This window comes from Salmo salar, chromosome 09, assembly GCF_965601325.2.
Source record: "Salmo salar chromosome 09, fSalSal1, whole genome shotgun sequence".
Lineage (NCBI taxonomy): Eukaryota > Metazoa > Chordata > Actinopteri > Salmoniformes > Salmonidae > Salmo > Salmo salar.
Window position 1 is genome coordinate 15,502,501 of NC_138299.1, and position 13,023 is coordinate 15,515,523.

Consider the following 13,023-nt stretch of genomic DNA (forward strand, 5'->3'; position numbering starts at 1 on the left):
TTCTAGGGCAGACCAGGGCTTTGGCACTGCTAGGTTGCTACGCAGTAACTGACCAGCAGAGCTTGTGACTGGACACTGGAGGCCTAGCTATTAGTAGCAAGGGAAGGAGACTCTTCCTGGTTTTCACAAAATGAAAAGACAAAAATAAAAGACTTTGCAATGGATGGGAGTGGGACCAGCGAGGATTTCATGCTACTAAAAGGTGTCCGCTACTCCTTTTAGTAGCATGATACACTATGCACGCACGCACATAGATTAACGGAGTGGAGCTTGTAGTAATCTTAATTTATTTACATTTTTCCGCTTGGAAAGTGTTGTAACTTTATTGGGTTAGAGAGTTAATGTTTACAGTTAATTCATTGAGCTGTATCTAAAGATATTTGTATTTACAGTTATTTACACATGTACAAGACTAATTGTTTTAGAATTCATGTGATGGAGATTGAGAGAACCATGACCATATTTATGTTGTATTGGTTAGTATTGGATTATGCTACTGACTACAAGTACCAGAATGCCTTGCGACAGGAAGTAAGAAAAAAACCCGAAAACATGGCAGTTATGTACAAGTGACAAGTGATTATCCTGGCTTTCGGTAGCAACTATATTATTTTATTGTTTTGTAGAATCTAAAGTACTAAAGTGTAACGTGAACAAGTATTATAACTAAAAGAAGCTTTCATCTCACAACCGACATCCCGAGTCATTACTTTGAAGATAGTTATTCTATAGAAAGAAATAGTGCCCACTGTGTGCACTGCTGGTAATACTGTATACCCCGGTATGGTACAGGAACAATATGAAGCTATGAAAAATACCACCCAACCCTAACTGACATCCTTTGATGTCTTTATACAGGAAACTATATTACTATCAACAGTCACAAAGATCTTATTAAGCATTATAAAGGTTCATTACAAGGGCTCTATTTCCTTCCACTGAAGCCCTTCACCGAGAACATGGCTGCAAATAGACATGCATGATTAACAACTATGCACGAACTGCCCTGGACATGCATAAAAAATCCTAAAATCCACAGGGGGAGAATCTGACTTTTAGGAAACTTCCTTAGATTAACAATCCTGCAATAACGCTATAACAACGCTATGTGAGAAATGCTGCAAAAACACTGGAACAGCGTTAGAATTCAGCAGCCGAGCTGTCCTCCCCCAAACCCCTAAAGGACAGCCACAGTAAGAGAGGGACAAGGAGGGTTCCTTTCAAGAACTATCTTCGGCCCAATCTCCCTGTGCAAATGAGCAGAGCTTTGGGGATTTCTGGCTTTGCATTCCATAATGCCGCAGAGACTGAACGCCTTACAAAGCCTGACTGCAGCAAATTCCACACAATGGAGCTCCTCTTTTCCCTCCCTCCCTGACTCCCTCTCTGACTCCCTCTCTCTCTCACTCACTCAGCCCACTGTTGTAAGCCATCAATGTCACAAAATAGAGAAGATAAAGGGAGAAAATGAAGGAGGGTTTGAGAGAAAAAAGGTCACCCTCTGATTCCTGCTCGACTACCAGGTCATTAAATCAACCCAGTGGGGCTCTAAGGACGGCACTAGAGAGGCTCCTAAATGTAAAGTCGCAAATCAAGACCATCTTATACAGATGGCAGGTTCCCTGCCTTGTAGTATGCTGCACAGTTCAACTTCCACCCCACCCCCATTGAACCCACCCACCAGGAACCTCCAGCTTCACTCATCGTGTGGACACTCATTCAACCTCTAACCACTCAGTCTGTCTTGTCACAGTCCATTCAGATCAACCAGCAGCTGCTTCTGTAAGCTACCACCTTTCTGCTGAAGATCCGGGTGAAAAACTAAACTACTTATTGATTCTCCAAAATACGATGCAAAACCTTTGACGTGAAATTAATTCTGATCGCCTGTGAGAGTGAACCAAAGGCTGAGCCTTCACATTTCATCCCGGCCTTTACCTTTAATGTTATTACAAGTCTACTACAGAACAGAGTTTCACAAGGGTTTGTTTGTAGTAATATCGTTAAAAACACCACATCCACCAGGGTGTGAGAGTAAAAACACCAAGAAAGGAGCCCATTTGAATAGTAAACATTTCATAAAGAGGCAACCTAGGCCATAACAAGCCACTTTATGAGCTAGCACATTGACACATTTACAACGGACAGATTCCCCGTTGCCATGGCGTTGCCCATGTGTTTATAATCAGGGTTCACTTTCACAATGTTTAACAAATTTCTGCTGTGGATGCCAGACCACGTGACAACACACAGAAACAAACATACATACATAAATAACAAGAGGCCATTCGTGAGGTTCCAGACAAGATATTAACAATGAAAGAACCAAAAAGGAAAGTCAATAACAATCCTGTATGCACTGCAGTATGTCACATAAACATTGTCCACATAAACCTCACAATTGCAAGACAAGCTGTAGTCTTGTGCAATGTTCCCTCAAAGAAAATGTGTCACTGAGCAAATTTCAGGTCTGCTGAGCGCAAACTTGAACGTTGTGAAAATTCTGGCACGAGTTTACTGTGAACACTGAGGCTGTATCCGCTTCAAGTTAGTTTTAACAGTGGTCAAGTAGGCTACTGTGGCTATTTGATCATAATGTAGGCCAACCAGAGTGGCCTAACATCAAAAACAATGGAGAAAATGCATCCCATAACATTTTTATATGGAAATAGCTGTTCTATCATTCAGCCTACAGTAGCAGCCAATGTTTGGTGATTCAATGTTGGCCTACATCCATGAGACTTTTGAAAAAAAACATGCTGGGCTTGACATTAACCTGTTTATCCACTTGTCCTTCAGACATGAACATGTTGTTGTGTTGTTTGATGCAAGAAACCACTTTACAAAATAAAATGCATCATTATTCCCCTACCATTATTACAAAGAATCAGACAAATGATGCTACCCTCTGCCTATTGGCTACTTAGCTTATTCAAGACCGTCTCAAAATACAACACTGCCCCTTAAAGACAAAAAAAATATATTTTCCTGACTTGCTTTTCAAAGGTGTCTAGAAATGCACATGTTTTGTGCTCCTGTAGGAAGCAATCCCTCCCCCATTGCTGACTACAAATGATCTATAACTGGGCTAATAACTCACTAACTAGCAAAGGATATTAACAAATGTAAAAATGTGCACACGTCGCTACATGTAGCTCTGGCTTTGAGCTCAAAACAAGTGCATCTACTGACGACCGCTCATGCTGTAAAAACAGTCCAGTTCAAAGTGAATGGCAATGGTCTATTTGCATATAGGCTTACTGCATCTCTGATTGGTTATGGCACACCGGTCTGTGTAGAGTACGGCCCTGAGTCGCGCCTGTCAATGCAATAGAAACCTACTCCGTTGCATTCTGCCTACAACAAAATCTCTTGCATAGTTCGTTTTGTTTCGGTATGTTGCCTTGAAAGTGGCTAATATTGCGTTGATTCGATCACAATTCCCACAGTAAAGGGAAACGTTGATAGTGTTAACTAACGGGGAAAACTCTAGAGAGTTGAGTGAAGTTCAATCTCGTGCTTCTCTGCTTGGGCTGATATTTCTTCTGCCCAGCTGTCCCTTGGGAGCTGTGTGCCTGCGAGCAGCTTAGAGGGAACATTGGTCTTGTGTCTTTGTAGCTTAAAATGTGTCTTTACACAGCATTAGCAAGCGGAAGATTTAGCATCAACAACTGTGGGCCTGTGCGAGAGGATTCAGGAGAGTGGTTGACAAAATAGAGTTGACAATCCCAGAGCAGGAGTACAGCAGTATCGTCACAAAGAGGAAGGGCAGTAATTTACTATTATACCTCAAACAGAGAGTCCTCAGAGACAACAGCAAAAAAATAAATGTGGACCATCAAAGATGGGAGGGAAAAAAGACGTCCACCTTAATCTGAAAGAAAACCACTGAGAGTAAAAACAAAACTAAAAATGCTAGCACAGATTACGGTCCTGTGTGTACTTTGGGGAAAAATACCTTATTCCCCTTTTCCCATGGGAAGAGGACACATTTAAGAGATATAAGATAGTTATCTCACAGAAGCCACTGACTTTTTGAGAGCCTTGAGTGATTGGGCCAGGGTCCCTGAGTTCATTTGAGATTGACATTAGTAGAGAAACAAGCATTTGGGCAAACCTGACTAGGCTCAGAACATTTAGACACAGATGCCACATTAGAACTGGGATCAGTCGGGGCTCCAGCCCCAGCCCCAGCTCCAGCTTCAGCCCCAGCTCCAGCCCCAGCTCCAGCCCCAGCCCCAGCTCCAGCCCCAGCTCCAGCCCCAGCTCCAGCCCCAGCCCCAGCTCCAGCCCCAGCTCCAGCCCCAGCTCCAGCTAGGCCTCTTATGGGAGACACAGGCATCTGACACAATGCTGCCTGCCCTGCACTAACCAACCAAAATGTCAAAATCCATCACAGGAGAGAGCTACGAAGGGCTTGATATAGGGACTAGGGAGAGAGAAAGAGAGGGCGATAGAATAAGAGAACAACGGGGAGAGTGAACGAGAGGGAGAACGTAAGAGAGAATACTGTGAATGAAGAGAGAAAAAGAGATGTGGAGAGAGAAAATGGGCAAATGTGGTAGATTGAGAGGCAGAGAAAGGAGAAAGAGAGTTTGAGGAGATGCTTTCAAACAATAACAAAATACCTTCCCACAGTTCTGAGGAACCTTTAAGTGGAACATCTGACGGCGGTGCTCTATGCTGATGAGGAGGAATTTCCACATCAGAGATGGCACACTGCCAGGTCAGCACGAGGAATGCAAAGCCCAGACCTTCAGGGCCTAGCCAGCCAGCAGCATGTCCCCAAATTAACCTCTATATACAATACCCCCTGTCTCTAACACCTGTTTCATTAACAACCCAGTCACCTCTGCCCCCCAGCCCTCACAGCCAGCAATCAGCTGACCCCAAGGTCGGAGGGGCCAGTGTTTTGGTCCTGGGACTGTGGCTGAAATGAGTGAAGCTATGAGAAAGGGATTAAATCAAAATGTTGTATTTTTAGCCTCCATAAGGGTCAATAAAGCCACTATAAAGTACAAGGCACAGGACTGATGTCATAACTTGGTTCTAACCACACACAAAAATACACACTAAATTGTATCCTTCAAAGGAGCTACTGACTACTGTCTAATGAGGCTTAATGTGATCTGCAACTTCATATTCAGGGAGACAAATATTCCCCACATTCAAGCATTCCTTCTAAAGAGTGCTCGAGTTCTGTTGAAAAGTGCCTTGCAGCCCTGATGGCCAGGGTTGTGTGCACAATTTACAGTGGAATAATGGAAAGGCAGGGAGAGTCTCAGAGGCTAGCTGAGCTGCATTCATGTTCCGACAAGACTGAGCACAGGTAGGCAGGGAAAAGCGACAGGTGGCTGCTTAGTTCAAACCCCAGCGAGCATGAAAAACTTGTCAAACTGACACATTATTTGCCCTCCACAGCCCTCCTCTGAACAACACTCAACAGTGACAGATTCAGAGGAGTCCAAAGGAGGGAAGAAGAAGAAGGGGGATCAGCACACCAAACCATAAAACAGTTCCCATGGCAGAGGGGAGGTTGACGTGTCCTGGGCATCTTGCAGAGTTGGCAGGGAGAGCAGTGTTCTGTGGCTGTAGGTCTGGCCCATTGACTCCCTTTGAGGCTGGCCTGGAAGCTTGCATATATACAGTACCAGTCAAAAGTTTGGACACACCCACTCATTCCAGGATTTATCTTTATTTTGACTCTTTTCTACATTGTAGAATAATAGTAAAGACATCAAAACTATGAAATAACACATATGGAATCCTTTAGTAACCAAACAAGTGTTAAACAAATGAAAACATATTTTATATGTTAAAAAAAAAACTTGAATGAGTAGGTGTGTCCAAACTTTTGACTGGTAGTGTCACGGCCATCGTATGAATTGGACCAAAATGCAGCGGGAATGTGAATACTCATCTTCTATAATGAAGGAAAACGTAAACACTTAACAAAACAACAAACATCGACGAGAACCAGTCCTGTCAGGTGCAACAAACACTAAACAGGAAGCAACTACCCACAAATCCCATAGAAAAAACACCCCTCTTAAATAGGACCTTCCATTAGAAGCAACGAGGAGCAGCTGCTTCCAATTGAAGGTCAACCCAATAAACACCACATAGAAATAGACATACTAGAACTAACATAGAAATAGACTAACAAGAACATAGCCCAACAAACCCCGAAACACTCTAAACAAACACCCCCTGCCACGCCCTGACCAAACTACAATAACAAACAACCTCTTTTTCTGGTCAGGACGTGACAGGTAGTGTATGTTAGGGAGGCTAATTATGTGCACGCTGTGCCCGTCGTTGAGGCTGAGTTTTTCCTTTGTGCCCAGCTTCCTGCCTGAAGGTCTTTATTTGCACAGATGCATGCAGGTTTCGGAAACGTGTCAAAATCACATGGGTCAATTAAAAACAAAGAGGGCACATATTCCAGAGATTGGAGTGTTTTGGAGTTTCAGAGCTTCTGTCTGGCTGTGAATTCTGTCTGGCTGTTCGCTGGCACTTTCAGTCTTTAGCTGCCGCCAGTGGACCTATCAGGACGTATCAAAGAAGTGCAGAAGTGCCACTACTGCTGAAGGCACCAGGGTCACAAACTGTGCTTCCATTCATTTGAGACATGTTTAAACCACAGTTTGACCCTCTAACACAGACCCATGCCTGCCTACTGACCCTTTAATCTGGTTCTCCAAGAAGCCAATGACACATCCATGACAATACTATCTTGCAATATGCTGAATAGATAATATAATAACAGCCTATAGGAGGAGGTCAGAGACCTGGCAGTGTGGAGCCAATATAACAACCTCTCCCTCAACGTGATCAAGACAAAGGAGATGATTGTGGACTACAGGAAAAGGAGGGCCGAGCACGCCCCCATTCTCTTCGACAGGGCTGTAGTGGAGCAGGCTGAGAGCTTCAAGTTCCTTGATGTCCACATCAACAACGAACTGTCATGGTCCAAAGGAAGGAAAGGTCATCCCATGGTGCAGTTTCTCACAAAGCTCACATGCGGAGAACTATATTAGGCTTTACAATACCCCATATGATCCAACAACGTCAGTTCAACGTCTAGTTTTGATTTATATTTGGTTGAGTTGTCAACTAACGTGAAATCAACGTGAAATCAAACAAACATGTCACCCTGTCATTGGATTTAGGTTAAACCTTGGGTGAAAAAAATATGAAATTCCCTTATGTTGATTACTTTTTGCAAAGTTTCCACGTTGATTCAACTTCATCACATTACATTTTTCTGTGGCTGACTTCGATAGCTGTCTAACTCCCCAAAGAACGATCAGTGGGCCTAGCTCAGTCACTGGCAGATGTCAAAGGTGTCTTGGATCTTTACTAAGGCACGTCCCTTCCAAAGGCTATGCAACCGACAATGCTCTTAGGTCCAACGAAGTCTTTGACCTGCTTTCCGTACTGTGGGTAGCCTATAGGCTGAAAAAAGTTATAGTTTTTCTTTAGTGAGTCAACTGAATAAACGAATGCTAGACAGATAACGGATAAGCATACATATAAGATAAGCCTACAAAACTAACTCGATGTGATGAGGAACTTAAAAACTATCAAAACTCCCAGACTCCATCATTGCAACTTTGAATAGGCAACCAGAATGGTGGTCTGGTCCCAAAGATGATAGTACCTCTTCTCATCTTGCTTTCTCAACTGTGGTTTAGATACGGAAATATTAGATAACGTCTAACTGTTTAAATTATTATACACCAAACAAAAGAGATCGTATAACCATCTCAAAGCGCTTGGGTTGATGTGACTCCTCCAGAAATCAGTGCATTCATTCCGTTCCCTCCATAGCCTACTAACTTTTCCCGTTAGATACGACGTGATGTTACTTACAGGATGGTTGTCGACGGAGCAACAGCAGGTACGGTTTCCAGGTTTAAATGCATACATCTCACGGTAGTGCGAAAACATAAACACCGACTTGGACAAGAATATACAGGCTGCGGGCCACTGGCGACCAAAATCAGTGCTACCGCGACTACAAAAGGGGATAAGACTTGACCCGTCGACAGCGCCATTGCTAGGGAGTCAGCAGCGCAGAGAACACACCGCCAGCAACCCCTTTTGCCGAAACTAACATCGGCTGAGTTATAGTAAAGCTAGGGGACTCAGCTGACTGAGAGAGAGAAAGAGAGAAAGAGAGAGACAAAGAGAGAGGGAGAGAGCGAGAGAGAGAGAGAACTAGGGCAGTGTTACAAATTATGTTGGACAGGGGAGAAACTCCTGGTTAATAAAATGATACTTTGTAGCCTGCATCTGTATAGAGATGTCCGATTTTAAAAATGTATCAACTATGTAGCCTAATAAACCAGTGGTACATACAGTTAAGCAATACTAATTTTGCTTAATACTATTACAAATAATGATGTAATAAATAAATAAAAAACGTGTAAATTGCTTATTCAGATGTTATTCCCATGGAACCTGGAAATGATGCCCTAAAATGTTGCCAGTTTGTCTCTCGCTGGGTGGAAAGCACTCTATTGATGTGTCTATTCTGAGCCAAATATGCAAACAGATTGTCACAACATGATATGGTTTGGGACGTTATAATGGTTTAGGGCGTTATAACGATTTAGGACGTTATAATGGTTTAGGATGCAGGTAAAAACGTTTGTCCAAGAAATATGACGTTATACAGTGCTCTGTGCTGCTCTCTGCTGGTTTTCGTGTGGATTGACAATGGTACTTGTTACAGTACTTGTAACAAATCCACTTTATAGCCATAAAAATAAACGTCAAATTTACCACATAGCGTAAAGTGAATCCCAAGAAAGCTTTATTCTTATTGCAAAACATCTGAGGATTGTTGAGGAATAAAACAACTCAGCGATTCTCTTGTGTATTGAAAAAACCCATGTGAATGAATGCAGCCTTTAGGTGAATGGGTTCCAAGAACGGTGGGTTTTGAGCATGAACAAGGATGACCAAGGATGATGACTAGACATCAAAGCTTACAGGCCTGTGGCAACACAATTGTTCTTTATTCAGAGTAAGATGTGTCAACATCCAGCATGACAAAATTTTTACAAAGTTCACAATTTAAAAATGAAATATCACAGCAACTTGTGATCTCACACATTTATAGCAAAATTAAAATGTCAACAAATCCATGCTGTGTAGTACAAAAATAAATTAAACTTCAGTTCCACAGATAGCACAATAGTTTATACAAAATCCTGTCTTCGTTCATGAATACTTAAATCAACCTCAAAATGAATAAGATAGAATAAATAAACTCTGATGAATTCACAATAATTTATATGAAAATTCAGCATACTAATATGTGACACCTTTTGTGTCCCCTATGTAAATATTCACAGATAACTTTTTTCAAATGTGATTTTATGTACCAACGGTAGATGAGCAGCCGGTTTGTGCTTTAAATCCCTTTCCATTGTACTGATAATGAGAATTAATTCAAGAACTGATACTAACTAGTACTCTACTGAAAGCATTACTATATTGGCAAAATGCTGCAGACACGATGCTGTGGAGAAAGGCATATGCAGCCATTGACAAAGGAGCCCTAAAAGAGGACGTAAAAGTACAATAGATGAGATCAGTTGAACAACAAGCACCTTTGCATTAGCTCTTAAAAGGCAAATTCTCAACATGGTCGCTAACAACTAATAACACAACAGAAAGAGGGGCCGCATACAGACATGAAACTGCATCCCCCCCGATTCAGAGTAAAAAAAAAAAGAGAATACGCCCTCAATTTACTTCTTCTTTTTTTTTACCTTTAATTGATTGACTATTTAATTTGTACAGTGATTAGATATAAAGTGCTGCTGGGGATTATTTAGTACTCATATAACATACCAAAATGAAATAGCATCATTGTTTAACATTTGATAATACAATATTAGTGGTATGGTTATAATCATAATTTCTGATTCAAATCCCTGTAGTCTCCTTCAGTGGAACGAATTCATCACCTAGTGGCTTCAAGCAGTTATTTGCTCCAATCGTGTTTCAAAGGAACACCTGGAAATTGCACACCGCCACATGTTAGGATAGTATCTGTAGGACAAGTGCAAATAGTCTACTGGCACATAAGTGGGGACAATGGCCCTGTAAGTCCCGCTCTTTCTCATACTCTAGTATAAATACTCTTTACAAAACTCTTGTTACTCTCCGCTTAGGCTCTCAGGTACTGCTTACGTTTCTGTAGAAACATCAAAACATGGAAACAAAGGTGTCCTTGTGCAAAATTGTATGTAAAGAAAGTTGAACTCGTAAAGCATCTTTCATCTTTAAAACTGAATGTTCAACTTAAATACTTTTTTGTATTGAAAGGTTTATATAACATTTTATATTTGACATATAGTGAAAAGATTCATTTGTTTCCCCCCTATGTTTATAAACAGGTAATTGCATATACCCCCCCAATTTGTTTTTTCATCCCATACCTATTACAAACATATGATTTAGATATACATTGCTGAGACATTGCCCGATTCTAGCAACATAAGTTTTGACATTTGAACCAGAACTAATACTAAATGCTAGAATGATGCCTTGATACTCTATTTCCATTATACATCACATTGTTGCTGATTGAATGACAATGGGTATCTACCAACACAAAAGATCAAGAGTGAATAGTCCTTTTCAAGACAATGGGATTTCCACCATTGGGTTTCCGTGTCATGATGTTTACAATAAAACTATAACATTCATACAAACATCAAGTCCGTTTCTTTCCATACTCATTTCCAACACCTATTAAAAATGCCCCCACCTACAGCTACCAACCTTTAAAAAAGGTTTCAAAAAAGTACTTTGCCACCAAGTCTTGCTATTCAACAATCTGCACACAAGAAGAAGAAAAAACATCTTTAGAATTCCAAAATCATCCATTGAGGAAAAGATCATTGAAAAGTCGCTACCTCCTTGCAGTTCCCTCTTGATTTTTGTTTTGTTTTCACTGTCCAGAGCAGCTTTTTCATCTAAAATCTTCATCATCAAGCATTAAAAATAACTAAAGTCCTATGTTAATCATCTTACTGTTCAGAAATATACACAAAAAATGTGCATACACGAGCAGCTAGAAACATTACATCACACTATTTCAGCTCATACAGTATGAAAACGTACAAAATGTGAATGTCTTCAAAAACTATTCTGCCACTTACTTTTTTTTCTTCAAAGCAAGACAAAAAAAAAGAAAAATCATTATGAAGTTTTCTAAGCATAACATTTCTTTTTTTTGAAGATCAAAAATCTATATCTAACACTGTATGATAAGTTACAGCAGCAAACTATGAGGCGTCGTCCTATCATGTCACTTCTAGTTCTTTCCTGTGGATGTTGTTTTCCTTCACTCCTCTTTGAGAAGAAGCTCTGGCGTTTGCTGGGCTAGCGGGCTGGGCTACACTTGGATTCCTTGCACCGCTTGTTTGATGTTTTCCAGCAGGGCTTTGTTCTCAGGGCTCTGGTACTGCTCCTGGTTGGTGTACATGTCTGTTAGCGTGGTCACGTAAGCATCAAAGTTCTGATCGCTGATCGGCTCCTGTGAAACATTTCAACAACACCAGAATTAGGTGAGATCATAAGAAAAAGAGGTGAAAAAGAGAGAACAGAAGACAGGCCTAAAAAAACTCTAAAGTCATCCTTTGAGGAGCTTAGCCTTACAAACAGTTTTTTTTAACCAACATGTTTTACCACAGATAAAACCACTTGAAACGAACTATTCTCTGAACTAGGCCTTTTCATATTTAAATGCTCTAAAAATGATAGTGATCGAAATAAGGTGTCTTGCAACAGGTTAAAGGCTGAGAGGTGGTGGTTTTACACAAAGATGATCCACACAGAGTAAGATGTCATGCAGCGATGTCCACATTAGGAAAATAGGGTCATGCTGCAGTGTCAATACGCATTGTATGTACATGCACTTTGCAACCAACAAGGGCACTTTGCTTTTGCTAAAACAAGCTTTTTCCATTCAAACAGATGATCATTGCGGGTTAGAACATTTGGAAAAAAGGGACATTCAGGAATGGAAGTGATTCAGGATTTTTTTTTTTTAATCGCATCAAGAGATGTAAGATGACTGGGAAAAAGACATGGTCACATGAATTAAAAACAGATGGACATGGGAAAGACATTAGGAGGACATGAATGTGAGAGATTCTGAACCAGACAGATTACTAACTCTACTGATTATTAGGGTGGCACTGACACTAGTAGCATATTATTGTGGCCATATGAGGAAATAAAGAGCAGGATTAACAGAAAGAAAAGCAGTGTTAGAGTAAGAATATGATGAATGATTGTCTTACTATCTGATGCATCTGTAAGCAGCTGTTATTTCTAATGGGAGCCTCTTTGTATGCAAGCGGTTTCTATGGGGGGAAAGGTTAGTTACTGTTAGTTGGTGCCTAGTTACTGGTACTCTCTCAAACAATCACTAGATGGAAGCATTTTAGCTGCAGTACCAACAGCACATCTAACAAAATGTAACTTTGAAAGAAATAAAGGCAAGACATAGCAAAGCATACAGTACAAGAATACATATGTGGCAGCGAATTGGGCCTGCAACTGAATCCAGCTCACAACATAGTCAGAATGATCGTAGCATCTGGAATGATATCTCATTGTGTTCATACACAAAGGTTACACATTTTTAGATGAATAGATATCGTTTAAAAAATGTTTAAACTGTGATAAATGGCAGCATTATGGCTTATAAGAAAATGGCAAAATGGCAATTTGTGAATAACACGGGCATCAGTCATAGTTTTTGGACCAGTGCTATTTTGTCCTTCTTTTTCTAAAGACTATAGGGAAATTTTATTATGGATGCTTATGGAGAAAGGCTGTTTTTGGCATGCCCTAAAATACCTTTAGCCCTACAGTAAAAACAGACCTGCAATTATAGCATCATATGTACTGTACTATGAAAATCCATGATAGATCAACAAGTTAGTTTGTTGAATTTGCAAACATAATATAGCCTGTAGCTACAGACAAGAG

At 40.8% G+C, this 13,023-nt stretch overlaps 2 protein-coding genes across 4 annotated transcripts in view; both read right to left on the minus strand.

Moving 5' to 3' along the window:
- The window catches only part of LOC106610765 (peroxidasin), an 83,449-nt gene extending 75,277 nt beyond the window's left edge, over positions 1-8,172 (minus strand). For both annotated transcript variants that reach the window (XM_014210306.3, XM_014210305.3), the window contains exon 1: positions 7,876-8,172. In XM_014210306.3, the coding sequence (XP_014065781.1) occupies positions 7,876-8,060 (185 nt within the window). In that variant the 5' untranslated portion in view covers positions 8,061-8,172. The remainder of the gene's footprint in view (positions 1-7,875) is intronic.
- An 824-nt stretch (positions 8,173-8,996) lies between these two features.
- Positions 8,997-13,023, minus strand: part of LOC106610767 (myelin transcription factor 1-like protein) — a 127,691-nt gene continuing 123,664 nt past the window's right edge. For both annotated transcript variants that reach the window (XM_045723409.2, XM_014210316.3), the window contains exons 22-23: positions 12,330-12,392; positions 8,997-11,560 (exon numbers count right to left, since the gene is read on the minus strand). In XM_045723409.2, coding sequence (XP_045579365.1) covers positions 11,420-11,560; positions 12,330-12,392 — 204 coding nt within the window. In that variant the 3' untranslated portion in view covers positions 8,997-11,419. The remainder of the gene's footprint in view (positions 11,561-12,329; positions 12,393-13,023) is intronic.